At 44.2% G+C, this 27,173-nt stretch overlaps 1 protein-coding gene across 1 annotated transcript in view; it reads left to right on the forward strand.

The window, feature by feature from the left end:
* The window catches only part of pik3r3b (phosphoinositide-3-kinase, regulatory subunit 3b (gamma)), a 217,059-nt gene that overhangs the window by 86,569 nt on the left and 103,317 nt on the right, over window positions 1-27,173 (forward strand). Inside the window, exons 5-7 of the mRNA XM_069679827.1 lie at window positions 11,928-12,059; window positions 19,578-19,770; window positions 23,607-23,692. Coding sequence (XP_069535928.1) covers window positions 11,928-12,059; window positions 19,578-19,770; window positions 23,607-23,692 — 411 coding nt within the window. The remainder of the gene's footprint in view (window positions 1-11,927; window positions 12,060-19,577; window positions 19,771-23,606; window positions 23,693-27,173) is intronic.

Genomic DNA, 27,173 nt, shown 5'->3' on the forward strand with positions numbered 1-27,173 from the left:
CTTTAATTATATCTCTGATGGAATAAAATCATCTCACATCACTTTAACTTTTCACATCTCTCCCTCACATCTCGATAACAGACTCCTCTGAGAGTGAGTCAAGTCTTTGTGACTCTGAAACCAGTGAAGAAGAAAGTCTGATCCAACTTTAAATGAGGTTCAGCAGAAGTTCATCCCCACAGGCGGTTCTCTGCCTCTCTGCGTAACACTGTGAGGACCAGGTTTAACCCTGTTTAATCCTCTTGCCTTTAAATACCACAGTGCACTCAGACCTCAACTTTTCTGCTTGTGATATGAAGCGATAACTCAGCTCTGGTCAGCACTCGTCTGTTCATGTTCTTTTTATGGTATGTTAACGTGCACAACTTAAGTAGACGTACAGATAGACGTCCAGGAAAAGTCTCCCGTCCTGTTAAACTTCTTTACTGAAGTCAAAGTGAAAAAGTTCAGACCCCGAGATGTGCTCGAGGTTTCAAAGTAAAAAGTGGTCCTCTGCTCTGATGCAATCACTGCTTCTCTTTCATCCTAACCCCGAGATGCCTCCAGTTTCCCTCTGCTGTCTGTTCATCTTCAAACCTTGTTTTCGTCATGTTTGATACGCGCCGATGTGTTAATGTCCTGTCCATTCAGAAATCTGTCTTGATGTTGGGAAAACGGCACAATGATGCAAAATGAAGTGATAATTCCTCTTAAATTCAAAACCCTGTTGCTCGCTTACCTGAACGCCCTCATCCAGGTCTACACTCCGTCCCGCCCACTGCGCTCTGCTAATGAAAGGCGCCTGGTACTCCCGTCACAACAGGGCCCTAAGTTTCTAACTAGACTCTTCTGTGTCCTGTCGAAGTTGAAGCTGTTTGTTGGCGCTTCCTGTGTTCATCGTTGCTTGTGTTGTATTAACTCTCAGATGTACGTCGCTTTGGACAAAAGCGTCTGCTACAAAGCCCTCGATGCCTTCACTCTCTGGATACTGTCCACCACGGAGCATTGAGGTTCATCACTCACTCATCATCGCTCACTGTGTGCTCGAGTTGGTCGGCCTGCATTGTCCGACCGTTGACTAAATCACTGGCCTTATTTATAAGGCAATTCTTAACCTGCTTCCCTGCTGGAAGCTCCAGTCTTCGCTCTCTGACCCACTCGCAACGCTTAGTTTTCCTTTCTGTCCCCAAAGTGCGTCCTGAAATGGGGAGAAGGTGTTTCAGGTACGCTGCTCCAGCTGCTTGGAATCTGCTGCAGGAGGGTCTGAAGGAGCTGATCTCTTTAAATCTTTTTAAAGGTAGATTGAAGGCGTTGGAGGAAGATGCATCAGGTTGTAGATGCTTTGATTAATGGCACTTTGTGACCCAGAATATGTAGACTTGATTTTGTAATTGTTGTGTTGTACGTCCCTGCTATAGCGGGGAGCGCAGCGGCAAAGACCCCCCGAACAGAACAGCATGAATGACAATGATTAATTCCGGACACAGCATGATAGGAGGAGCTGGGGTGGAGGTGTGTTGCAAATCGGCCAGCAGAGGAAGCAGCAAAGGAAGCTGGGCGAGAGCTGTTTCAATGGAGCGCTCTGAATGTGATTTTCCAATAGAAAGCATCGGGGAAGTCAGCTGACGGCTGGATTGGCTTGGCTCGCCGCTGACAGCTAACATAGAGCTTGACGTCGTGGCCCGCCTGAGCTAACACTATGCTGGATTTTGTCAAACTGGAGATGTTCAATCTGAACTTTTCACGGATGAGACGTCCTTAAAGATTGAGCTCGTCTTTGCTGCACCAGAACAGTTTGCTGGCTTATTATTGAGTCGTGTGATTGAAGAGGTTTATCCATGATGCTTTTTAAAGTTTGTGTGTGTGTGTTTCTCGCGCTCGGCTGATTATAACTCGCTTGCTTCAGATTCATGGTGATAACTTGCAAACAGAAAAGTTCATCACCACGAGGATCCTCTGCGGTCTGTCACCTCCAGTGTTCATCACCGGCATCAGACTGTCGATTAGCGTGTTAGCATGGCTCTGCTGCAGAGTCTGTCACATCTGATATATATCACAGTGTGTTTGTGTGTCTGTATGTGCGTATGACAAATGGAAGAATACAATGCTGAACTTATAATAAATTGTTGTCATATGACCCAAAAAAGAAACCAAAAAAACAACTTTTCTCCTCTTTAACTTGAACATTTCTTGACCTCACTCACGCTCACGCACACAGATTGTATCAGCTGTATCTGACCCTCTCCTCATATCTGTGAGCAATGTATGAACCTTCCGGTCTTTCTTCATGAACCAGCAAACCCATGACCCCTGTGTGTGTGTGTGTGTGTGTGTGTGTGTGTGTGTGTGTGTGTGTGTGTGTGTGTGTGTGTGTGTATGTATGTGTGTTCATGTCGGATGTTTGATCTGTTTGTTCATGAGGACGTAGAATGGGAGCTTCAGGAGGAGATGGTTATCTGTCTGTGTCTGTGTGGGAGATGGGAGATGAAGATTAGTAAATTGAATAAGAGGACACAGTGTGGTTTTGTTGTTGATGCAAATAAGAAACAGCAGCTGCACTGTTTCTCTTCACTTTGATAATTTCTGCAGAGTCGGTTTAAACTTGATCACCTCTAACGGGTCCGAAGAAAACATGCAGTGACAAAACACTCCTATCCTAATTCCTATCATATGTCTCTTTTTAGTCCTGGACGTCAGTTTGTATTGTGCAAAAAAGGAAGAATTTTTATCAGGTGTTTATGACAAAAAGGTGCAAAAAAGCTTGAAATTGCTCCAGTAGATTGCTTCAGCCAGCAGCCATGCAACAGGCCTGCAGAGATTTCGACATACGTATGTCCTCTAAAAGTTCTTGTTGTTTCCACTGACAGGCTCAGATTGTTCTTCTAAGTGTGTGACAACATGACAGAAATGATCCCTACAGAGATAGACCTTTTTGTTACAGAGGAAGATGTTTTATTTAACCACACACAGACGTTACATCGCTCTCTGCAAACACACCAGACTCCATTCACAAAAACAGCAATTTTACCTCACAGAGCACACAATGACTGGTATGAGCTGCTTTGTTCAGTTAGTGTGTTTGTGTTATTGTGTGATGTGTTATGTAAAGGTTTGTTCAGATCCAACACAACATTTGTTTAACAGTAACACAAAGAAACTAACTGATCGAGGCTGCGTTCAACCAGACACTCCTGTGTCCTGTGAGGTAAAATGACTGTTTTTGTCAATGGAGTCTGGTGGCTTTAAAGAGAGTGTTTTTATTAAATAAACAATCTTTTATAAAGTTATATAATTGTTGGGATACTTTCATAATGGTGTGATAAAAAGCATTTTACAGACAAACTTTTATCAGGCACATTTAAGGACAAAAGGAGGTAAATTGCTGTCATGCCAACACTTGTATTTTATCGTATGCACTGTAGATCCTGATATGCTGCACGCTAAAGCATAAAATTATCTTTGTTTTTCCTACTGCATCAATCAACACAGCTGTAGTGAAAGATTTTTTTAAGATGTGTTCACAGTGTCGCTGTTTTATAGATACGATGCTTCTAAACCTGAGCTCCTGGGAACTTCTGCTGCGACCTTTTTTAGTGCCTAATCTTATGAAAGTTAATTCATTTGTTGAAAGTATCTGGAGACAGTTGGGACTATGAAACACTACATTTGATCACATAAAACTAAATGAATTAATTCACTGTGGAGCCTCTCATGTCTCTGCTTTATGCAAACTGGACTTTAATATGAGGTGACAAGACGAGCAGATAAAACAGCGTTACGTCAGATTATCTCTACATTTGATCCCGTAAAACTCATGTTTATTGGAGAGTTGGCACATTCTAACATTTGGTCATGAAGTGAATTAAATTCAGAAATGTGGATTTCTGAAGAACCCCTCTGTTGTGTATTCCCTCTGAAGTTTCAGCTCTCATCGCAAACAGCATTGATTTAAAAGAGAATCTCTGTGTTTGACAGCTAATTCCTCCTCTATCAGTCTCTAACTCCCTCTGCTTTAGTTTAATCACTGCTATTGGATTAGCCGGGACCAACTTTTCCACGAATCCGCAGGATTGCGTGGCACTTTCCCGTCTGAATATTGCTTGTTCGACTGAACGGAGCGCTGTAATGCTGGCGAGAGCAGATGATCACACAGCTTTTGTACTGTAATGAGATTCTTATTGGAATGCTGCTGCACACACAAAACACACACACACACACACTTCACAAACAGGCAAACACACACAATACACAGAGATGAACACAGGGGCTCTGTGTTGCATTGAAGTGCAGCTTTATCTGATTAAACCATACTACCGTCATTGTGTATGAACAGGGGATTGATTTTGTCCTTCAAATTTCCTGTGGCTCAAGTTCAAGTTCAGCCAGAGTGCGTCTTTCTTCTGTGTCGGGGTGTTACGGCCTTGGACGGCGCTCAGGACGAGACGGCCTCTAGTTACAAAGAGACAGGGTCCTTTGGCGGGTCATTGAGCCTCTTTTACGTCTACAATACGACCTCTATATATCTACTGTACCTGTACATTCTGTGTACAGATAACAGAGACACTCCGAGGTAGAGCTTCTCTCTGCTGTGACCTTAATAATCTGAAAGAAACAGGCCTTGCATGTCTTCTTGTCCCTGGAAAGCTCTCCAACTTCAACTGAAACTTCTTGAAATGATTGTTGTTGGTGTTGTGACCTTCAGTGTCGCCTGCATCTCTGTGAGGAGAGTGATGTTGAAATACAAGCAGGATTGCCTTTGATAAAAAGCTCGCCCTGCTTATAGTCAAGATGTGATGATTTGATGCTGCTTAGATTGCTCGTCATTGCTAAAGCTGTGTTGATGCTGCCTTCATGAGGGATGGCAGACTGTTTGAGGGTTATTATAGTTTGTACTGTTGTTTCATAACTAATTCCATAAAACGTGTAGTTAATTTCATGTAACAACCCTCTTCATATTTCTCTCTGTGATACCTTTTCGACTAGCTTAGCATAATTTACAGTTACAAAAAAACTCTGTGCAGGCCCTAAGACAGCATCTGCTTGAAACAACTCAGTCAGTTCTGTCCCTTTAAGAAACCCAGCCGCTACAAGCCCACTTTCTTGTGATTGGCCGCTCTCTGAAGCCTGCTGTGGCTACACAAAGCCCAAACACTCAGAGTGTATTATTAAAAACATTTATTAAAAACATTATTTATTATAGAATCGGAAGCAGCTACGGATATTTAGAGGAGCAGTCATCACAAGTTTTAGCCTCACCTGGAAGCTAAACAACAGCTAGCTTCAAACTACAAGCTAAGTGTCATCTGTAGCTGCAAAGCTTTGAAGAGGACTAATCACAGCTAATGACGTCAGTTTTGCTGTAACATGTGTTTACATCAGGCTATGACATCATCATGTTACAGCGTACTTGTAGTGTGGATTTTATTAGGCAGTATAAATTAGACTTAAACTGCTGAAATGTTTCAGTACATTTACTGCCAGATGTTCACCACAACTAAAATTAAATAGTTGTTTTTAATGCTAGCATAGACATTCAACACCTGTCCAAGTCATTGTTACCTAACCCGGAGTAAAAGACTGTCGATCTGTCTGTAAAAGTGTCGGTTAGCTATCGTGCCAAAAAGAAAGTAAGTCTTTCATGCAGAGCTCCAGAAAGCTTACTCGTTCTTCTAAGTCCCCTGCAGGGAGACCTCTGCCTTCATGGTGCTAAATAGCTTAGGAAACCTAAGGATGGAGGACAGCTATTTAGCATAATGGTGCAGGCATTAATGTGCGCTGAACCTGTGGGTCCAACTTTGGGGAATGTCCCAACTCAGGGGCTGCATCCTTCACTGGACGTATTTCAAGGTCGATTGCGTCACAGCGGCGCATTGAAGGCGCCTTCAGATGCAGCCGACAAATTAGTCCTCCTTTCCCCGACCACAAAGGATCCATGGGGTGCACCCTTCATGGCCTGAGATTCATTGCACGCCAGTTCAAACCAGCCGAAGAACACACTTGGGGCCTTGATACTTTACATTATCTTTAAAAGTTACATGATGTTAGCCAGCTAGCTACCTGTTGCTAGGTGACAGGAGTGGCACTTTATGACACAAGGTTAGGGTTAGGACCAGCTGGTGACGCAAACAGGAAATCCTCCGTAGACCAGAGCGTCTCATTTCAGTTTGGCTACAAATGAGGCGTCCATCGTAGCGTGTGTCTGTCTTTCAAAGGATGCAGCCCCTGATTTGAGACAGCTGCCCTAGCTAGCTAACATGCTAATATGAGGGGTCATTTTGAAGGAGGTCAACCCTTATTGTTGTATTGTTTATTCCTTCTGATTACTTACAAATACTCAAATTGAAGGTGGTCGGATCATGCACCCTGAGTAGATGTGACTTCACTTGACCTTCAAACAGGAAGTAGAATCTATTATCCAGCCACATCTAACACTGCCCACAGCCTCATCAGAGCCAATCAACCATCCCCGCCAAATGGATCCTGTGCAAGATGCAGCGATCCAATAACTGGACTCTGCTCGTGACTATTGACCCAGCTTCACTCCATTTATTCATTCATCCATCCTTTCATTCATCTGTCCATCTGTCAGCCGATCCATCGCCAGTGTCAGACCAGACCTTGATTAGCTGACTGACACATCCAGTGTGGAGAGAAAACCGGCCATGTGATTGCGTGTTTGAGGCTCATGATGTGATGCAAAACAAAGGAAAGGGGTGAAAAATGGAAGAGAAAGAAGATGAGAGACGAAGAAGAGAGAAATCACGATTGGAAAGAAAGACAGACGAGACGGATCGAAGGTGAAGTGACCTGTTGAACTTGTTCCTTTGGGAGGACGATCAGAAAAATCAGCCTGAACCTGTCGATGCATCACCGCCCCGACATGTACATGAAGTGATAATCAATAATGACCTATTCTGGTCTGAGTGAACACGAAGGCGTGTGTGTAGATTGGTGTGTTTCTCCACATTTGTCTTTAGGTCACATGGGTTAACGCTAAGCTAAACGAAGCAGAGGGATGAGACTCCTAAGCTTTCAGTCTTCCTACTGTGTGTTCAAATGATCCAAACATCCTGGTGAATTTGGATCCCCAAGTTCTGAAAGAAACAACTTGATAAGATGGATTTTTTCAGGGAACAGGGCAGGTAAAATGAGATGCTTCCTGCAAAGTCAGAAGGTGAGAATGAGACGGAGTTAAACTTTGGATAGAGAGACAGAGAAAGAAAAAGAGGTGAGTGAGGATTGTATTGATTTGGGGATCTCTCTGGTTCCTCAGTGAGCAGTGCAATGACTCAGCTGTGGCTCCAGAGATCGAGTCTGTTTCATTAAAGCTGCCCTGCTGACTGAGACGCCTCACCTTACCTCTCTGACACCCCAGCAGAGCCCGGCCTCTGCTACCTGATGTTACCGCCCGTGACCCACATTCTCATCCAACATCAGGGTCAGGCAACGTTACATGAACGTGTTGCCTCATCATCTAACTCGTGTGTGTAACTGGATTATTATCCCTGTACATTGCACCGCTCCTTTGTTACACGTTGAAAACAGAACTATTGTACAGATTTCAAATAATAATCTTTGACATTTTGATTGTTTATTCAATTTCATTTATGTTATTTTTGGCCTCGATTGCTCGGTCAAGTCGATTTTCCCTGTACAACATCCAGAGGATCAGAACCTACCTGAGCATGCAACACGCCTGCTGGTACAGGCTCTCGTGATATCATGCATCGATTACTGCAACTCTCTGCTGGCAGGTCTTCCTGCATGCACATTCAAACCTCTGCAGACGATCCAGAACGCAGCAGCGCGTCTTCTATCAACCCAAAACTGCACATGTAACTCCACTGCTCATATCCCTCCACTGGCTCCAAGTCGCCACTCGCATCAAATTCAAACCCTGTTGCTCGCTTACAAAACAGCAACAAACACGGCTCCTGCCGACCTGAACGCCCTCATCCAGGTCTACACTCCGTCCCGCCAACTACGCTCTGCCAATGAAAGGCGCCTGGTACTCCCATCACAACAGGGCTCTAAGTCTCTAACTAGACTCTTCTCCTCAGTAGCCCCCCGGTGGTGGAACGAGCTACCAAACTCCACTCGGTCCGCAGAGTCCCTTTCACCTTTAAGAAGAAGCTAAAGACCCAGCTCTTTATGACCTCTGACCTTAATGATGTTGACGCTATTGATGATGATGACATCGAGGATGTAGTTTATGCTGACTAGGATTTTCATGATGATGATGATGACTATACTGATCTTGTTGATGTTGCTGATGAAGATTATTATTGTTTAATATAACATTATACACTTCCTCAGCACCAGTGTCCGATCGCACTAGAAGCTGTTTGTTGGCTCTCACTGACCTCGTTCCCTCCTGTCTCGATCGTTGCTTGTGTTGTGTTAGCTCTCAGATGTACATCGCTTTGGATAAAAGTGTCTGCTACATGAAACTGTAACATTATTTGACCGAGGAGTGCTGCTGATGACTTGCTCTCTATAAACCCTTTTTACACTGCGATTCCGCCTCAGCGCCATAACGAAGCTCCGTCGTCATGCAGGCAACGTAATGCCCCCCCGCTGTGTGTTTTACATTAGGTTCCGGTGTTGCTGAAGCAAAACGCTCACGAGGTGTAAACAGCAGTGCCAGCTCCACATGCACGCACAGATGCCGTTCACCTCTGTTACGACCCTGTTTCTACCTCCGATGCCGGCTCAGAGGCGGAACGACTTCGCCCCACCATCCTGCCTCCGTGCGTTTTACACAGAAGACGAAATGTAACGGAGGCGCAATAATCCCGCCTTGAACTGGCAGTGTAAAAGGGGTTTATATTTTATTCTGTTTTATACTATTTCTTTGCACTGGCCCACAGGGAGTACGTTGCAGCCCTCGCCCGTTTCCTGGCTGCCAGTTGAAGCAATCTACTCGAGCAATTCCGAAACTGCTTCTGCTTTTTACTAATTTAGACCCAGAAGTATCTAAAATATAAAGCCCAGGATTCTTTTAAAGTTCACTCAGACAGTGTTAACTTTTATCCCCAGGCTGCTTGGCTTCCTCCTTTGTTAGCAGCCTTATGGCACAGTCACAGCGTGTGTAAGCACGGCATGCCACATATTGTTAAGGCCAACACGCACAGTCGTGACATGTGTCATCAAGTGTCGACCTTTCAGCAGCAAAACAACAGTTTCAACACATTTAGAGTCGTCCTCGGATCAGCACATCCTGTATCCTGATTCTCCTCTTTAAACAGCACGTCAGGTGTGGCAGGTGTGTGCTACGGGCATCAACTGACAGAAAGGCCGGCATATTTATTTATTGTTATATTTTCAGGTTGAACAATGCAGGACTGACTCTGTACAAGGAGCTCTGTGTAAACACTTATTTAGGTCATCATTTTCAATAAAGCAGATACTGTATGCGTGAGTCCAGACGATGTGTTGGCTGGTCATGAGTTGGTTCTGACTTCAAAGAGTGGACGGAGGCAGCTGTGACAAAACCTGCTTGTTGGACACATTCTGCTGAGACGTGTCCGTCGGGGTTTCCCACGCTGACGGCTAAATGGGACGATTGTTGTGGAGGAATGCACATGATTTCTTTGCAGCCACTGGGTTCATTATCAGACAACATAATCTGGACACTAATAAAAAAATTTCAGGGAAGTTTCAGCATGGGCCTATTTAACAGACTATTTTTAATTCAGGCTGTAAAAACACAGTTTCGTGCAAAGCAACAGCAGCTGTTTGTTCGTATCAGACAGCGTGAAGTTCATGTCTGATTCCAGAAACCACCAGATCCACGGCGGTCTGTGGAACTCAGATCTGTCTGCTTCTTGTGACTGACTTTAATTAACGGCTCTTCAGTTTGCTGAAATAACAACATCATGATGCAGATTAGGAACAACATGAAGCTTTGTCAGGTCTGTCCTCAGGAGGAGAAGAACACTACTTTAACATGAGGCATTCAGGGAAGTCGGGAAATCTAAATGCTGAATGGCTGTCACTTTTGCGCGCGGCATCAAGCGAATTTCTCTCAAGTTGAAATGTTTGATCGAGAGCAGATTGTTAGCTGAACGTGCTGCAGATGTTTATAAAGATCAATAAGAAGCTAAATTGTCGTCGATGGATGTCATTACAGCGAGTTGCCTTGCGTACTGTTTTTCCTGCGTACGCTGAAGCCTGCTGACACGTGATTGGTCAGTACGACTCGGACTCCAAACATGCTTCAAACGGAAACCAGAACAACTCTAATACAAAGTTTGGTCCTGCATCCACAGATCAACATTGTTATGTACAATCTGTAGATTAAGATTTGTTGAAGAGAAGCAATGGTCTGCAGACAACTGCTGCTTGTTACCAGCTGTGCAAAATATATCATTAAAAGCAAAATGTTTTTAAAACAGAAAATGTTAAGTCATTTCTCCCTTTGTACTCAAGTTTAACGCTGCACTAATCCAGAGTTTCAAAGACGAATGGCCCTGAAACTAACTGAGAAACTACCTACAATCAGTGTTTGGTTTGTCTCTTCTGGGCTCCTGTAGCCTGGCAGAGTGTGTAAAAGCAGACCTACGTCCTCTGTAGACATAAAGAGCTCATTCTAAGGGGACAAAAACACAACGTGGTGATTAAACATCGATGAACATGTACTTGTGTTATAATATTCTATTTCTGCAAACACACTGCTCTCTTGTGTAGCTTGTGTGGGGAATTATCTCAACTACAGTTAGTTTCAACTCTGTGGATCTTCTTACAGTTATTGTCAAAGGAGTTTGGTAGCTTTGAAGAGAGAGGTTACACCTCGTCTTACCTGAACTAAAAGGTCCGTCTCTGTGGGGATCATTCCCATAACAATGTCAGACACTTCTAATAACCACCTTGCAGCCATTACAGACCGTTTTCCACTTCTTGCTGAAGCAATTCCCAAACTTTTACCCCAAAAAATCCCTTTAAGAGAGATTCTGAAACGTCACAATGAGAACTGGGGAAGAGAGAAGCTTTGTTGTGTTTTATTTCCCCGGTGAAAATGGCAGCCGGCACCATAATTAGCCCGTATGAAAGTAAACAGATATAGCACCATCACCATCGTCGTTATCATCACTAACACAAATCCCAACCTAATAAAGAAATAGCTCCCTCACATTAACAAATTACAACCTGCTCTTCAGGAATCAAATTGTTTTATGCTCCAATACATCTCCACCCACACACACACACACACACACACACACACGCACAAGAAAAAGTGTATTAATATCTTTTCATGAGCGGGGGTCCCATGGCAACACCAAATTTGCTCCGTCTGGGCGTTGGGATGATCGAATCCCCCAGACAAATCACCGTGCGATAACACAGGCCTCAGCAGGGCCGTGTGAAGAGGCCATCCATTGATATTAATGGCCTGGTGGTTTACTAGCCTGTGGTGATTGGGTAAGTTTATTCAGGCATTAGTTAGAGGGGCAAATCAATGAGAGTTAACAGCCGTTTTGACTCCATAGGGCCAGAGGGCCGGTGCATATGCTGTGGAGGATGAGGAAGATGGAGGGTGAAGGGGAAAAGAGAAGGAAGAGGAATAAGAGCAAGAGAAAGATTCAAGATAAACGTGAAACAGGAGAAAGATCAAGGAGGACGTGAAGCTGGAGGGAGGAAGGTTAAGAGCAGAAGTGGGGAAGGACAAGTGGAGGTGAAAGATGGAGGAGAGCATAAAGGTCCTGCAGCGCCGTGTGGCTCGTCCTTCTGTAATCTGCTGGAGCTCTCACGCAGGCGTCTCAGCATCCGTGTTATCTGTGGCTGAGCGACAGTGCTGCTCTTTTCCTACAAACAACTGACCATTCAGGGAAATCCCATCCCGATGACCCCATCTGCACTCATTCTTCTGATGTGGAGCTCTGGTCAGAAAAAATAAAAATCATGACTACACACATTACTAACGGATCTCTTGTCTCTCGTCCTCTCAGATCCAGTCTCCGTAGACCTGGACCAGTACGATGCGGTCTCTCTGACCGATGCTCTCAGAGGTTTCCTGCAGGGCCTTCCGGCCCCCATCATCCCTGCAACGGTCTACAGCGAGCTGGTCTACACCGCTCAAGGTACAGTTTGGTGCACTGCAACACAAATACACACAGACACAATTAAACGACTTAAATCACATTGTGACATGTTTTCCTGTCGGTGTATTTAGGCACACGCAGAGTTTTGGTGGTAGTTATTAACGTCCTGACATTTTGCCCTCCATGCTTTAGGAGAAGTAAACATGGATGGAGTGTATGTGTTGGAGAACGCTGCATACTTTAGCTCATACAGTATAAAGTGTGTTTAAGCAACATATGTATGTTTATGTTCCCCCTTAGTGCACAAAGTATCCTTCTGTGTCTGTTTAAACCCTTCAGCGCAGGTTTAAAGGTCCCCTGCAGCGCATGGTTGAAGGTATCTTTGAGCACATGTTTCAAAGTACGCTTTAGTGTCTGTTTTCTTCTTTTATAACATATTTTTACCACCCAGCGGTCTGTTTGCTTCCTTTATGGAGCAGATTTAGCCCCCACTTTGGGAAATATATGGTGAGGTTTAAAATGTCCACACAGATATTTGCGTGTTTAAGTACCAGCAGTGAACGGGAACAGGCTGATCAAAGGGTTTATTGATTTAAATCAAGTTCAGAAGTATGTATCGAAGGCAAAACCTGCCAAGTGTAATTTCAATCAGGAGAGACAATTATTTATTTAGTTTGCAAAGAAGAGAAATGTCTTTGGCGATTAGACTCCATCGTGATGTCTTCATGTACTCGAAGGGGTAGTGAGGGCGAGAGCAGGATGGGGCACCCCCCTGATGGAGCCTAGACACTGGTGGTGGTGGTGGTGAAGGAAGGATGCAGGATGAGCTGAGGAGCTGCACTTGGACTCTGATGAGATGGATTGGAGGGGAACGGGTGGAGGAGGGTCGCAATGATCGAGCTTAAACGACAGAGAACAGCTTTAAAATATGACAGCAGCAGGATGATTGGTCGGCAGAAATCGAGGCTGACTCTGGTTGGTTAAGCTCTTCTGCGTGGTGTCTTTATGTGACTGAACAGACCAGTACTAAAACATGGGTAGTGATTGTGCTTAAAATCCAAACAAGGTGAGGCCTGAGTTGAAGTTTAGAGAAACAGAAAACTACCATCACATCCATGACCCACATAAAACGTAAGGTTTGGAGTCGTCCTGCAGCTATAAGCAGCATTCTCATGGTGGTGACTGGTGTGAGCTCAGCCCTCCAGCTGCCTCAGCAGTCATGTGCTCTCCACTCTCACGCACTGCAGGTTTCAACTCTGCAGCTCAATCTGAGCTCAGGAGGAGGTTTTTAACTCTGTCACTGGGCATGAGCGCCGACACTCGTCACACCTGACAGATTTCTGCCATATCTGGATGCAAAGAGGACGAGGCTGTAGCCTCTCGTCAGCATCAAATATCTTCTAATCTCCTGACAGCTTCGGGATTCTATAAAAACAGACTGGGATCTGAAACGTGGCTCGCAGCCAGCTTCTCTGTCTTTTCTCATTTTCTGTGCAGTTGACCTGCCTGTTCACCCCTTCACCTGCCGCCCACCTTGCCCAGCAGGCACTCCTCTCTCCGGCTTTTAGGGACTCTCACAGTCTCATCCATTTTTAAAAAGCTCTACCTGTCCATTTTGTGTTTCGTGCTTTGTGTGGGTGGAGTGTGTGCCAGCGTGTGGAAATACAGACAGTGAAAGACAGACAGACACACGGGCAGACGGGATGTGCACGTTAGCGTGAATTTGTCGAGCCTGAGATAATGTCTGCAGGAAGTTCCCTGCAGCTTCCTCCCAAAATATTACTTGACTAAGCTCCTCGACATGATCTCCGAGTGAAAACCCCCTCAATTATGTAAGGGCTTTTCTCTCTCTCGGTTCTCGTCCCGTTAAGTGACAGCCCTTTTTTTACTTTACTTATTCATGGAAACATTTTAAGTCACGATAAACCACTTTAAAAGGATTCATCAAGTATTTCCTGCAGGTCATCAGAGGTCAAACCCAATGAAATTGAACTTCAGGGAGGTTACTTGAAGAGCGTAGAGGGATTCCTTCTATGAAATCAGAGGGTATTAGACAGCAGGACGAGTTATGCAATAATATAAAGAGATCCTTGATAAATATTCGGCCCCCACCCCCCAAAAAAAAGACAGCTAAAGATAGCTAAAATAAATCTATCTGATCGTACCATCATAAGAAAACCGCAGCATCATCTGCAAATAAATAATTAGGTCTGATTGGCAATTACATGTCTAAGTCTATAATTATCAGTCTGCACAGCCTGTTCTCTTTATAATTGATTTAAAATAATTTGTTTTCTCATATGAATCATTAAAGGTCGCCTCGTGTCTCTCCGTCCTGTTTCAGTCTGATCCCTGAGACTCGTTGATGTAACAGTAAAACTCCCTCTCGTAATTCTCCTCCTGCTGTCCGGCTCTCTTGGTCATTCTCTCATCTGTTTGATGTTTGTGGCCATTCTTCCAGTCAGTGGCTCATCTTTGGAAATCCCCTTAAAGTGTTGGAAATAAGAGATTTTGAAATACCTTTTTAAACCTGCTGACGAAACGACAGTCAGTTGGAAGTTCCAGCCTGAAACCTTCTGTATCTTTATTGTCCTCTTTATGTCTCTTCTTCCATCTCCTCGTCCGTCTGTCTTTGAGTCTTCAGAATTTAATCTGAGACCTTCTTCACCTCCTCCCCTCCCCCGTGCCTATTTTTCTTCCTCTGTCTGTCTTTTCTCATTCATTAGTTTTGCGAGAGTTAGTTAACCTTAATGGTCTCAGCGAGGTCATCGTCTGTGAGGATGAAGGCCAGCTGGCTGAGTCTGGCTGACCACTGTCCATCTGGACCTTCAGAGGAGAGAGGCAGATGCAGACCCAGCTCATGCTCAAATACTCAGCAGTATTAAACTTGTTTACAGGCTGGTGCAGAAAACAGTTGTGGTCTCTTTAGCTTGTTTTCCCATTCATGACAACTGTAACGCTTAAAGTTAGGACTTTTTAAGGTCATGGCACCTTTGAGATGTCTGCTCGGTGTCACCTCTGCTAATTCAGTCACTGAACCTTGTTGGTTTCCACCTTCTTCATCAAAGTTTATTCACTTCTGCTTCCACAAAAACCAAGATGGTGACGGCCAAATGCCGAAAACATGAAGCTTCCAAAAGATGCTCCGCACATCACTGGGTGACGTCTCTGTGGCTACAGGCTGATGTCCACTCCTTAGTCTGTGATGCAGGCCGGGGCTGTGTTGACTCCTTCAGGATGGACAAATGTATTTAATGGGTCCATAAGGTTCTGATCAACACCGCATTTTTAACTCCACTCAGACTTTTGGTTTAACTACGTGGCCAAGAGTTACGGTGACGGCACAATGTTGTTAGCATGCTAAGTACAGCTGGGGTAAATGTCTAGCTGCTGGTGGCTTTACAGGAAGAAGAAGAAAACAAAGGTCATAATACTTTATCATCTGGGAAACATTACTGAAACATTACTGTACAAACTCTGCCTACAATTAAAATCTAAAGTGGCGTAGATAAAATGGTATTAGGATGCTGGGCCCAGTGACAACCAGCAGACCCACTCTGCTGTTTGTAGCTGCAAACCTGCACATATCATATTTAGTTTAGCATGTTTCATACTGACGTACAGTTTCTTTCCCGTCATTGTTCAAATTGTATTTATAGATTGTTTAGCAATCAGAAAGCATCCAATGTGAAGGGTTGATGATCACCTCTGCTCTCTGAGGGCCCAGCACTTCTGACTGTTCCTCACTTTCACAATGCAATGAGTCATCGGTATGAGTGCGTCCTCAACCTTCACGTCATCGCTCATGTTTTGTATCAAAAATCATATGAAGCTTTCCTAATTCACTGTTATTCTTCTTGTTTCCTAACTATAATCAGGACTTTGGGGTGAATCAGACTAAAATCCATCTCCATAATAGCCGTTATGTAAAACTCCAGTTTGCCCCAATTCTTCCTAACACCCTCCTCCACCTCGTCTCGACCCCCCCAACTGTCCAGTTGTCCGGTCTCCCAGAGTCCCGGCGGGGCCAGATGGATGGGCCAAGTTCCCTCTCCAGCCTTGACCTCTATTGACCAGCGGGGTCAACCCCAATCCATAATAACAGAGGGAGGAGGACAGTGTGTGTGTGTGTGTGTGTGTGTGTGTGTGTGTGTGTGTGTGTGTGTGTGTGTGTGTGTGGTGGTCGTCTATGATCAGTTGTGGTCAGACCGAGAGAGGTGACTTAAATGACCCCCATCAGGCTGCAGCAGATTGTCAGCCATCCATCACCGCCCACCTGCCCACCCGAAAACACACACACACACACACACACACACACACACACACACACACACAGACACGTCTCAAGTGTCCATGAACTTCCTCCCTGCGAGCACTAAAACTGATCCTGTAAATATTTAAAATGTTAACATTCATACACTTTAAATAAGAGCAGCTTTGATCTCAACTGACAGAAAATGAATCCAAATATTTTGATGATCGATTGATCGTTTCCTAAATGTCAGGATTTACTTCTTTTAAACATTTATTGACAATTTAAAGAATATGGAACATGAAAATAATTGGCCAAATGATCAGTAATGAAAGCAATCATAAGTTACAGCCCTGTTTTACATTTATAATACTACACTTTATCTAATGTTTGTATATTTCTTTATAATCTAAACCCCGCTGTTACTCTGTATGCCTCGCTGCTCGAGGTATTTATATTGTGTTACCTCTCTAACTCCCCTCTGTACCTCTCGAGTCCAGCAGCCCGCGTCGCCCTTAAACTACACACCTGCTCTCTTTATTCTTCGTCTAACCCGACATGATGAGTCCTCAGAACCCAAATGTCGGCTGCACTTTAAACAGATACATCCACTGCTCCTCAGCTTTGCATTTCTGATTACGAAGCTCAAATCTTGTTCCAAAATAATCTGGATTTAAAGATCAGAATATGACGTAAAGTTATAGAGATACATAACACTTCTCTGACATTTGGTTGAGTATATATATTAAAAAAGAATGGAGCTAAACTTACATAATAACAGCTTTTCATTTGTCGGTGAGGCTTCAAGGTGTTCAGGTTTGAAAACTTGCAGTTATAGATCCTGAGAGAGTCGCTGCTCGAGGCATGTTGGGGAAATACAAGTGTGATTCCCAGCAGAACTCTGAGACCTAGATCACTTTGTTATTACACAGATTCAAATCAGAAGAATTCAGGACTAAACTTTTAAAACATCTTTGTTCAGGACACACTTCCTGTCCCCTGAAAAGCAAAATGTTACTCGTAAAATTTTGCCTTGACTCTGTCTGTTTGTAGGAGGTCTGAATAATGTAAAACACATAAAACAGGTCACTTATAATTGTACCTGAATGCACCATACAGGAGGGACATGCAGACTTGATTTACAGTACACCACACACACACACACACACACACACACGCACACACACACGGAAATACACACTAATGGTTATTAAACAAAGCCACTTGACTCCTCCCTCTTCACCTCTTCACCTCTCCTCTCTGTCTGTCTGACCTTTGACCTCTGGACACCAGCCCCCCACATAGGCACACACAGGAAGGCAGATAAACTGATTTATGTTTAAAGCTCATTCTTCAAACACAACGCGTGCACACGACGTCTCAAAATCTGGTGAAAATACGCGGAGATGTTTCGTTAGTTGCTGTCACAGTGTTGTGTAACGTGATGTTGTCTGGCTGCATGTTTGGACATTTGTGTTGTGCATGTCGGTGTGATTTCTTTTCCCTTTCACAGCTCCTTCTCTCTTCCTCTGCTCCCTCCTCCATCTGTCCAATCAGTCATCTGTCAGATCTACAGTCAGTGGTTCTGTCAGCTCCTCGGCTCTCTGTTGGCACTCTGTGTTATTGGGATCGATTTGAACACTTTAGTTCCCGCACAGGCGGCCAAATACACCGATAGCTCACGTGGTCAATCAATACATATCAGCATTCTAACACCTGGATACATGCGGCATGTACACATGTAGAGCTCTGCATCACACAAATCACTGTTCATGTGTGTGTGTGTGTGTGTGTGTGTGTGTGTGTGTGTGTTTGTGTGTGTCAGGCCGAGCTCTTTCCATAAACACTGCTCGTAGTGTGCAGACGGCAGGGCATGCTGCAACCAGGGTCCACTCCTGTTTTTACTAAATCCTTTTTGTAAGTTTTAACCTTTCATGACCTTTGCATTACACAAGCCCTACTCTTCACTGTGTTTAATATGAATGGGACAGGCGAGGTTAGGAGGGAACAGAAATGTGGAGTTATGTGTGTCACACATGACATTTAAGCGTCACTACTCACTGCATGCTTTGGCATTGATAAAATAAAACACATATTCTCGTGGTTATTCTTCATGTCCTGGTATTTTTTATTCAAAGAAGACGCCAAAAACATCATAAAAGTCTCAATGAAACTAAAGAAAATTAAGAAAGAGGGGCATGACCAAACCAAAGTTGACTTTTTTACTCCTTTCCCACCGAAATTAGCGTGTTGACGCAGGTTTTTCAGACACGGGCTTTGGTTAGAAAACTTTTCCACTTAGTCTCAGTTAGTTATCCTCTCAATCACAACCCTGATCATAGCCTCAGACGAGAGCTGTAAGAATGCAGGATGAATCAGAACCTTTGAGAGAGCAGATTCAGACGGAGATGAATGGACTTGATAAGTCTGCGGTCCAGCTCTGCACTCTCCCACTGAGTCCCCCCCCCGTCTCATAAAGGCAGCACACAGCGGGCTCAGGCACAGATGTTTTCTTGTTTGCAGCCTGTTTGCGGTGGTAAAAGGCCTGTGGTGAGCGCGCTCGTCAATACGTCTGCACCTCTTCAAACACGGCCCATTGTCTGAACCTCGGCTAATACAAGAAAAGAACTCGTATTATCCCCTGTGCCGCCTCCCGCTGTGTCGTTTTTACAACAGCCGTATATGAAGCCCCTGTGATTTTCCCCACAGCGTCTGTCAGGCTAGCTTGCTAGCAGCTGGCTGCTCGACTGGCTCTGAATTCAAATCACTGATGTCCTGCCAAGGCCGTACATCTCCTCAAAGCCGGCCTGCAGTTTGGCTACATGCTCGGATGGATACTGATGGAGGTGCTGCACATCGGGCGGCACAGCAGGAACGTCTGCTCTGTGCTCAGTGTGTCTGAGAGAAATGGTGAAATGTTCTTTAATGTGATACATGTTTATGCATGCAGCGTCCAGGGTGTCTGATCAGCGTTACAGCACGCTCTCAGACACACAGATGCATGTACTTTCATCCTCCTTTGTCTGTTTACTGGTGACACAATGATAAGCAAGGTTGTTCTGATTTCTGCTGAACTACTGCCTGACAGCAGAGCCCTGCGCCTGCAAAGCTGGCACTGGGGGGGACACTTTGATCGTCATATTTTGAAGCATAGGGCCACTGACCACACTGCTGTATTTCAAGATTGGGGAGTGAGATTGTGTTGCATTTGAGCTGTGCAGTGGAAACAGAAATGGTTACACAAAGGTTGACGCTTTGGTGAAACAATACTCACCTGGTTCTCTCTCTTTGTTTCTGTCCTGCAGAGAGTCAGAGTGTGGAGGAGTGCGGCGAGAGGCTGAAGAGGATCCTGGAGTCTCCCAGCATCCCTCAGGCTAACCACCAGCTCCTGGTGCACCTCAGCAGACACCTGGCCCGGGTCAGCCAGCACAGCCAGGCCGGGCCCCGGCTGCTGGGACAGGCCTTCTCCGAGGTCGTCTTCCAGCACTCTGCTCTCAGGTACGCAGCCTTCACCCTGACTTGTTCACTCTCTGATTGGCGGGAAGGTGTTGTTGATTTCAGCAGCTGCCTGAGTGGTGAGACTATGAGCTACACTGACAGCTTTAGCTTTGGTATAGGAGACATAACTGATCTCCAGATGTCAATTAAATAAAATCCACAACGAAGCAGCAGTTTACCTCGCAGCATTCTTTACCTCCACTCCATACATCACTTCTTCCATCAGGACTTTATGATGTGTATCACTGCGTCCTTAATGGCTCCTTTATTTGCTTCTTCATGTATTTAAATTCCAGTCGGGTTTATATGTTTGTAATTAGTCACAGTCTCTGTCTCTGAGGGGCAGGAAGGCACTGGCGCTTCTCTCAAACGGGACAAATGGATCAAAGCCTGAGAAGCAGTCGAGGAAACCTCCTTTATCCTCACACTGTAAATTTCCATATGAGTCACAGAAACACAGGAGGCTCCGACATATTGTCCTGATGAGACGGGTTTATGTTAGCGCCGCCAGTTTAATCAACTTCACTGTTGTTTTTGCAGCTCAATCATCACAATCAGGAAGAAGTCAGCACAAAATAGTCGCTGTGTTGATCCAAACTGATCCAGAATATGAGACAGATCTTATTCAACATGTTTAATCAGATTACTATAAATAGTAATGGTAATCATCTGGAGAACATGACTTATTGATTCTGCTACTTTCCCTTTGCGCTCTAACAGCTCCAGTTTGTGCTCAGATCTGCTCTTCTGCTCGAGATGTTCGCTTGTACTTGAATACGTTGTTGCTCCCGCGCTCCAGCTTCAACCCTCAGACCACTTCTGTCCGCTTCTGAAACACCCGCTCTCTCTCTTCTCCGCTCTAGGATTTTTTTGATGCACCAACCCTGTAAATTCCCCAACCAATAGAAAACCAGGAACAGGTTGACCAATGACGTTCTCTCTACCCCGTTGTCGGTGTGTCAGCTTTACGTTATAGCACATCCATTAAGGGCGGTCCACTCCGGCCCACCACAGCTTTACCTTAAATGTAAAACTTGCTTTCTCTACGACTTTCAGATCAAAGGTTCAATTATTTTGTATGGTACATTTTTAGCTCAAAGTGATAAGGTTGAATAAATGTCTGTTAAGTCACTATCTATCGCCCAATGAGGTAACACAATGATGACTGAGCCCACTGATGAAAGCCTTGGACTGGGTTCGTGGAAAAAATCACAAGCGGCGCCCAGTTAGTGACAAGCAGTGGTTGGTCTGCCAGAGAGGGTAGGCGGCTGCTGTTGCGAGTAAACAGTAATCTACTATGGCTGAACAAACAAAGAAAAGATGGATGACTACAGATACAACTTCAACAAGAAGTGAAAATCCAAAGAAACAGAAACAAACAGCCAGGAAAATCAAGAGTTACAACCGGAGCCAACCGTGGACGTCACACATGCAGCACTGTCTGGATATCTGGGAAGTGTGCTCCTGCAGTTACCTTTTATCGCCATAGGTGCCGCCAAAGAGAACGAAACAGAGATCGTTGAGATGATAACTTTAATAGCTACACATTAGCCTTGTAGCACACCGGACTCTCATCGGCGTGTCGGAGGAGAAAACGACTTCCCCAGTGAGCACCAACTGGGATACCAACAACATCAACGTCATTTTTAAAACTTGTTCATTTGAGGGTTGAAAGGGTCTATAATCATTCTGCAACGGTATGTGAAATGTGGCCTAGGGAAACCATAATTACAACCCATTTAATTAGGATTAGGATTTGTGTGGTCATTTTGTTTCACATGTCGGTCTGTGCATGTTTCATGACCTGTGAAGTTCAAATCACAACATGAAAATCTTTAATGATTAAACTACGGTTCTTCCCTCATGGCTGTGAAATCAAAGTCATCTATCCTCTAAAGTATGACATGTTCCGTCTTTGGCATAAAAACGTTATATTTCTCTCCCTTCTCTTGTAAACGTGCCGCAGTATTCTGGTGGAGAGGGTATTCCCGTCTCATTCGTCATTCATGAATCAGCCAGACAGAAACTAAACAAACGCATGATGTTGGGCACTAAATGTGGCACTCAACTCAACCACTCATAACCAAGACAAAACTCAGATCAATCGAGCAGGATCGTCCCGTTTGATCAGAAGAACCTGCTATTTTTATAAGAACGGATCTGTCCTTGTAAAATCCGAGCCTGACACTTGGCTCGGCTCTAACATCAACATCCTGCAGTTTAAGAGCTGTGTGTTTGAACACGGAGAGAATGGCATTAACAAGGCTCATGGTCATGTTTTGTTTCTCTGCACCCTGCACAAGCTCGCCTGCGTCTGTTTTTCCAGAAATTACCGAGGAATTTCTCCTTGTGGCGTTGTGTGCGGTGGAGATGTGGGGAGGCAGTCAGTGAGTCAGAAACTGTGATTGTTTGCACAGCCCGGTCCGGCCGTTCACCTCTGACGTGCACACAGAGAGCGGGCTGCGTATCATAGCATGCCATGCTGTTTCAACCACATCCAGTGTTGGCTCATGTTGTCTGTGTGGAAATGTTGATTAATTCGAGATGGTTCTGGGGTATACGCTGCAGTCTGCAAACATTTAAACAGTCACACTTATTCTATGTGTTTGAGCTTCTTATTGTCAACAGATCTCGTGAAAAGAGCAGTTTCAATAAAAACAATGAGAGCTGATCCTGCTGACAAGACTCGTGTGTGCAAAGCCTGATGGTTTACACATTGTTCAACAATGTCCTTTTATATTTAAAGCGTCAACGCCCGCACGATTACTGCGTCCACTAAACATATTGAAAGACAGTGTTTCACTCTCGCTGTGATCTTTGTAGAAATGTAGAAACAGGCTGACAAGCGGAGTGATGCCAGGATGAAAAACACGATTATACACGATTGGCCATAACATTACGACCACTGATCGGTCGAGTGAATAACATTGATTATCTCGTTACAATGGCACCCGTCTGTTGGTGGGATACGTGAGGCAGCAGGAGAACTTTCTGTCGGAGTTGATGTGTTGGAAGCAGCAAAAATGGGCGAGTGTGAGGATGTGAGCGACTTTGACAAGGACCAAACTATGATGGCTAGACGACTGGGTCAGAGCATGTCCAAGGACCTACCTAAAGGGGTACAAGGAAGGAAAACCAGTGAACTGGCTTTGGGGAATGTTCTGCTGGGAAACCTTGGGTCCTGCCATTCATGTCGATGTTACTTTGACACGTACCACCGCATATACATATAGAAAAAAGTGTATACTTAATGCTTTGAAATGTTTTATCTTATTGAATTATAGAAATTATATCCACATCTTCAAAAACTGTAAAGTGAGGTACCAGAGAGGGAAAAAAACATGAATTTTTTGACAGATTGTGTCCATACACTTCCATAAAAAGGTAAAAAAAAATGTGTTCAACATGAAGCATTTACTCTTTTATACAGATGTGTTTCCAGTTGATGAAAAATATCCCTTTTTGTACGACGTAAACTTGTTACGTTTCATTTATTTTAGAGATGTTTGAGCTCATACTCTTGATCCAGAACTCTTGGTGCGAGAGTGTGGGGAGTAAATATGTTCCTCTTTGGAGAAAGAGATGAATTAAGTAGCTTCCTCTTTCTGGAGAGATTAATATGCTCCATATCAGTGTGGGAAACAATATCAATGTGTCAGTGAGTGAGCCAATAGGAGATTGCTTCTGCATCTGGGTCCAGGTGCAGCTCATTTGTTCTGCTATCCTAATGTTTATAGCAGTTCTACTGGAGCAGGTGATGTGCATGCCATGTGAAGAATGAATGGGAACTTTGATTTCACCACAACTCCCCGTCATGTTTGTGATTTTGCCAACAGTGCGGATGTGAACCCGGAGCACCACGTCAGGATCTTGGAGGCTCTTATCACAACAGGAGGTCTCATGGAGATGCAGGCTGCACCAGGTAGGTCAACATCTATACTCAGCTCCCTTCGTGTTTGCTTGTAGGTTTGTAACGGTATGTGGTGGCATGATGTTGTGCAATATGGTTTAGCTTGGATCTCACCAAGCTTATCTGCTCTGTCTCTGAACGCTTTTCTCCCCTCAAGAGTCTGAAGTTTGTTTCTCAAACTGTGTCACCACACATATCTCACACTGGAAACATGACTCCCTGCCTCCTCCTCGCCGTACCACAAGCTGCAACGGAAAACACACGTTTGGTTTCTGAAATATGTGGACAACACAAACATTTTGCCCAGGCTGCAGTGATAAATTGAGCATGAAGCATGAAATAACAGCTTTGACTTTGCTCGTTGTTAGTTTAGTTTACTGTCTGGATGTAGACAGTTTAGGGTAACAAAATATGGCGGTTTCATGATGTTTTCTCTTTTGCATTCCTGCTTTGCTGGACCGTCGAGAGTATGAATGAGAGCGTGGCAGATCTGGTTTAGTTTTGATGGACTGTGCAGTATACAATTATCAGACCTCAGTATCATTTCTGCGAAAGCATAAAAACAACATCCAGCCTTTGACTGAAATGTTTTGGCCCAGGCGAGTTGGACTCTAGGAAAGCTGTTTTTAGCCACGTTAAAAAGACTCTAACAACATATCTGTTTGAGTCTGGTGTGTGTGTCTGCAGCAAGACTGTATAACAAATGGACGGATCCAACGTGATGTTATCCATTGGTTTGTGAACCCCCCTTTTGAAGGCTGGAGTCGCCATCTTGTTTTTTGGAACCAGAAGTGTTCATAATTGGACGACAGGGTGGATAAACTTTGTTACGTCTCTTTGCTGGTTTGAGGCTGCTGTGGTAGCGACTTTAGCCTTGCCTGAAGCATAATCCTCTTATTCATTTTACTCTAACTGGGACCATAATTTAAAGTGGCAGCTTTACGGTACTTCCGCATGGCTTTACTTTTGAAACCAAAGGCTATATTCACCTCTGATATACAGTCTATACTCTGCAGACATAAAATGTTGTGGAGAGATAAATCCGGCTCTTTGAGGACGAAAGAAAGGTCAGACAGCAGGTGTGTGGCTGATTGCAACGGCAAAGCCAGTCTGCTGAGGTCACTGCCTGTGGGTCAGCGCTTGTGTGTGTGTGTATAAATGTCAGTAGGTCAGTGTGTGTGTGTGTGTGTGTCGTTGTACTGGTCTGTTTAGGGCCATGGTGTTAAGGCCAGGGTGGACATATTGGTGGTCGCAGTGATTATAGCGGCTGCTCAGGGGTCATGTTCCCTTTATATGGAGCACTGGTTCATTCAGAGGTGATGTTTGTGAGGTCCTGGAGTAAGAAGAAGATGAGAGTCTGATTTATGGTTCAAGTTTGACGAGGCAAACGTAATCTTCTCTAACACACTTTGAATACACGTTGTCGTTATATGATTTTTATTATGTCAAAGCCCCGGCTTGGTTCATTTGTATTGCCTCTTCACCGATGATAGCCGTGGCTGGAGGCATTCTGTCTGTCCATCAGTACACATCCATCGGTTCCATTTCTGTGAACAGAATATCTTAGGAATGCTGAGAGAGAAATTTATCACATCTGTGTTTTCTTTTTATCCATTTCAGTTTATTTGTTAAATTTCTTATCTGGTTTCTCCTGTGGCGTCCCGCAAGGCAGCAACTTAGGTCCTCTTCTTTTCTTTCCATTCATGCTACTTTTGAAGGAAAGTGGTGAACAATAAAAACAATATTTTTCTTCCCTTGTATGCTGATGATACTCTCTTTATCCTCTCCTAGTTTGGCCTCCTTATCTATCATCACCTTTATTAAAACCTGTAAGAGTAAACGCTGCTTATTGTCATTTGTTTTGCCAAATTCTTGGGGTAATTATTAACTGTTATTGGAGCTTAATTTGGTCGTTCTATCCAATTTCCTATTTCAGAAAATGGCAAAATTCATTATTGAATCTTCCTCCTACAACATACGAGACATCCTAGAGGAACTTGCGGTCCCAAAATTGAGAGGTTAAACCAAAACAGTCACTTAAAGAGACACTTTGGATATTTAAAATCTTTTACGGAGTCAGGGATTTATTGGGAAAGCAACTACTCACCCTTTGTTCTCCTCTGTCTGAAGGCTCTTTTGCATTGGCTTCAAGTTCGGTGGTGAAAACTTGAGTCACTTCAAAGTAGTACTTTAGACTAACACATCAAACACACACACACACCTTGTAGAGCCACAAATCAGACCCAGCCAGAGGTGGGACTCCAGTGTCATTTGTTCGATTTTCATTTTTTGTCGGTGACTCACAAAAGGCCAGGATGATGTCCGGAGGACGATCAATAATTCATGGAGTAAACCTCCGTCCTGCAGGGTGGGGAGGTAGAATGGATACATCGGGGGTCGGGGCTGCGCTGCCACGGGAGATTTGTGATATTTGTGATATCTTTAAAATGCTAATGTTTGAATGTAGCCTGATGGAGAGCACACCAAAGGACATTCAACATTTTCAGGTTGATTTACAATTTGTAAACACAGTCGACATTTCACAGGGCTTCTCCTCCGGCCGTCCTGGTTCCCTTGTGCTTCCTCATTTGTCTGTTTCATCATGTTGGAATTTTTTCTGTTTGTTTTTTGGTTCTTTTGGTTTTGATGAAAGCATGCTGTTTGAACATTCAGAAAGTTATGAGTCAAATCAAGTCAGAAAGCAGCAGAGAAATACAGAGTGTGTGCATACATCTGTGTGATTATTCTGTGTCTCTCCTAGGTGTGTGTGTGTGTGTGTGTGTGTGTGTGTGTGTGTGTGTGTGCGTATTTGTGTTGGCAGAGAAGCTTACATCACAGCAACAAAAGGACCAGAGGGAGCTGTTTTTACCATCTTTGAAGTGTGTCTTTTGTAACATCTCTTACACAACCCTCCCTCTCTCTCTCTCTCTCTCTCTCTCTCTCTCTCTCTCTCTCTGCTGGGTGTCTGAATAAAGCTTCAGAACCCTCTTGTTGCTTTTTAATCAGGGGAATGATGTGGGAAATTGCACTGATGTAACACACTTCTCTCACGGCTCTCCATCTTTGTTTAATCTCTCAGGATCTCTGTCTGTGTCTTATTTACATGTTGGCATATCGTTAGACTGGAGTGTTCTGGTTTGTGCACAGACGAGTTGAAGAAGGTAGCCAACACACAATCACACTTAGAGGTGACCGCGCTTTCTCAGTGGAGGCCCCTCTACTGTGGAATAGCCCTCCATCCTCGGTCTGTCGAGTCTTTCAAGGCTATATGCTAGCATTTGAGCCCCCACGTCTTCAACAGGCCACCTGTTGTGTTTTGTTTCTGTCTCATTGCTCTGGTTTCTATGCATTGCTTCTTGTATGCACTGTACAGCACTTTGGTCAGCTGCTGCTGTTTTTAAATGTGCTTTGTAAATAAATTGACTTGCAAGACACGACAACAGTCAGTGAACTTTGAACTCAACTTGTGCTTTATTGGATCATTTTGGTAGCT

This window comes from Semicossyphus pulcher, unplaced genomic scaffold (assembly GCF_022749685.1).
Source record: "Semicossyphus pulcher isolate SPU_LCO1_2020_fin unplaced genomic scaffold, fSemPul1.0.p SCAF_4, whole genome shotgun sequence".
NCBI lineage: Eukaryota > Metazoa > Chordata > Actinopteri > Labriformes > Labridae > Semicossyphus > Semicossyphus pulcher.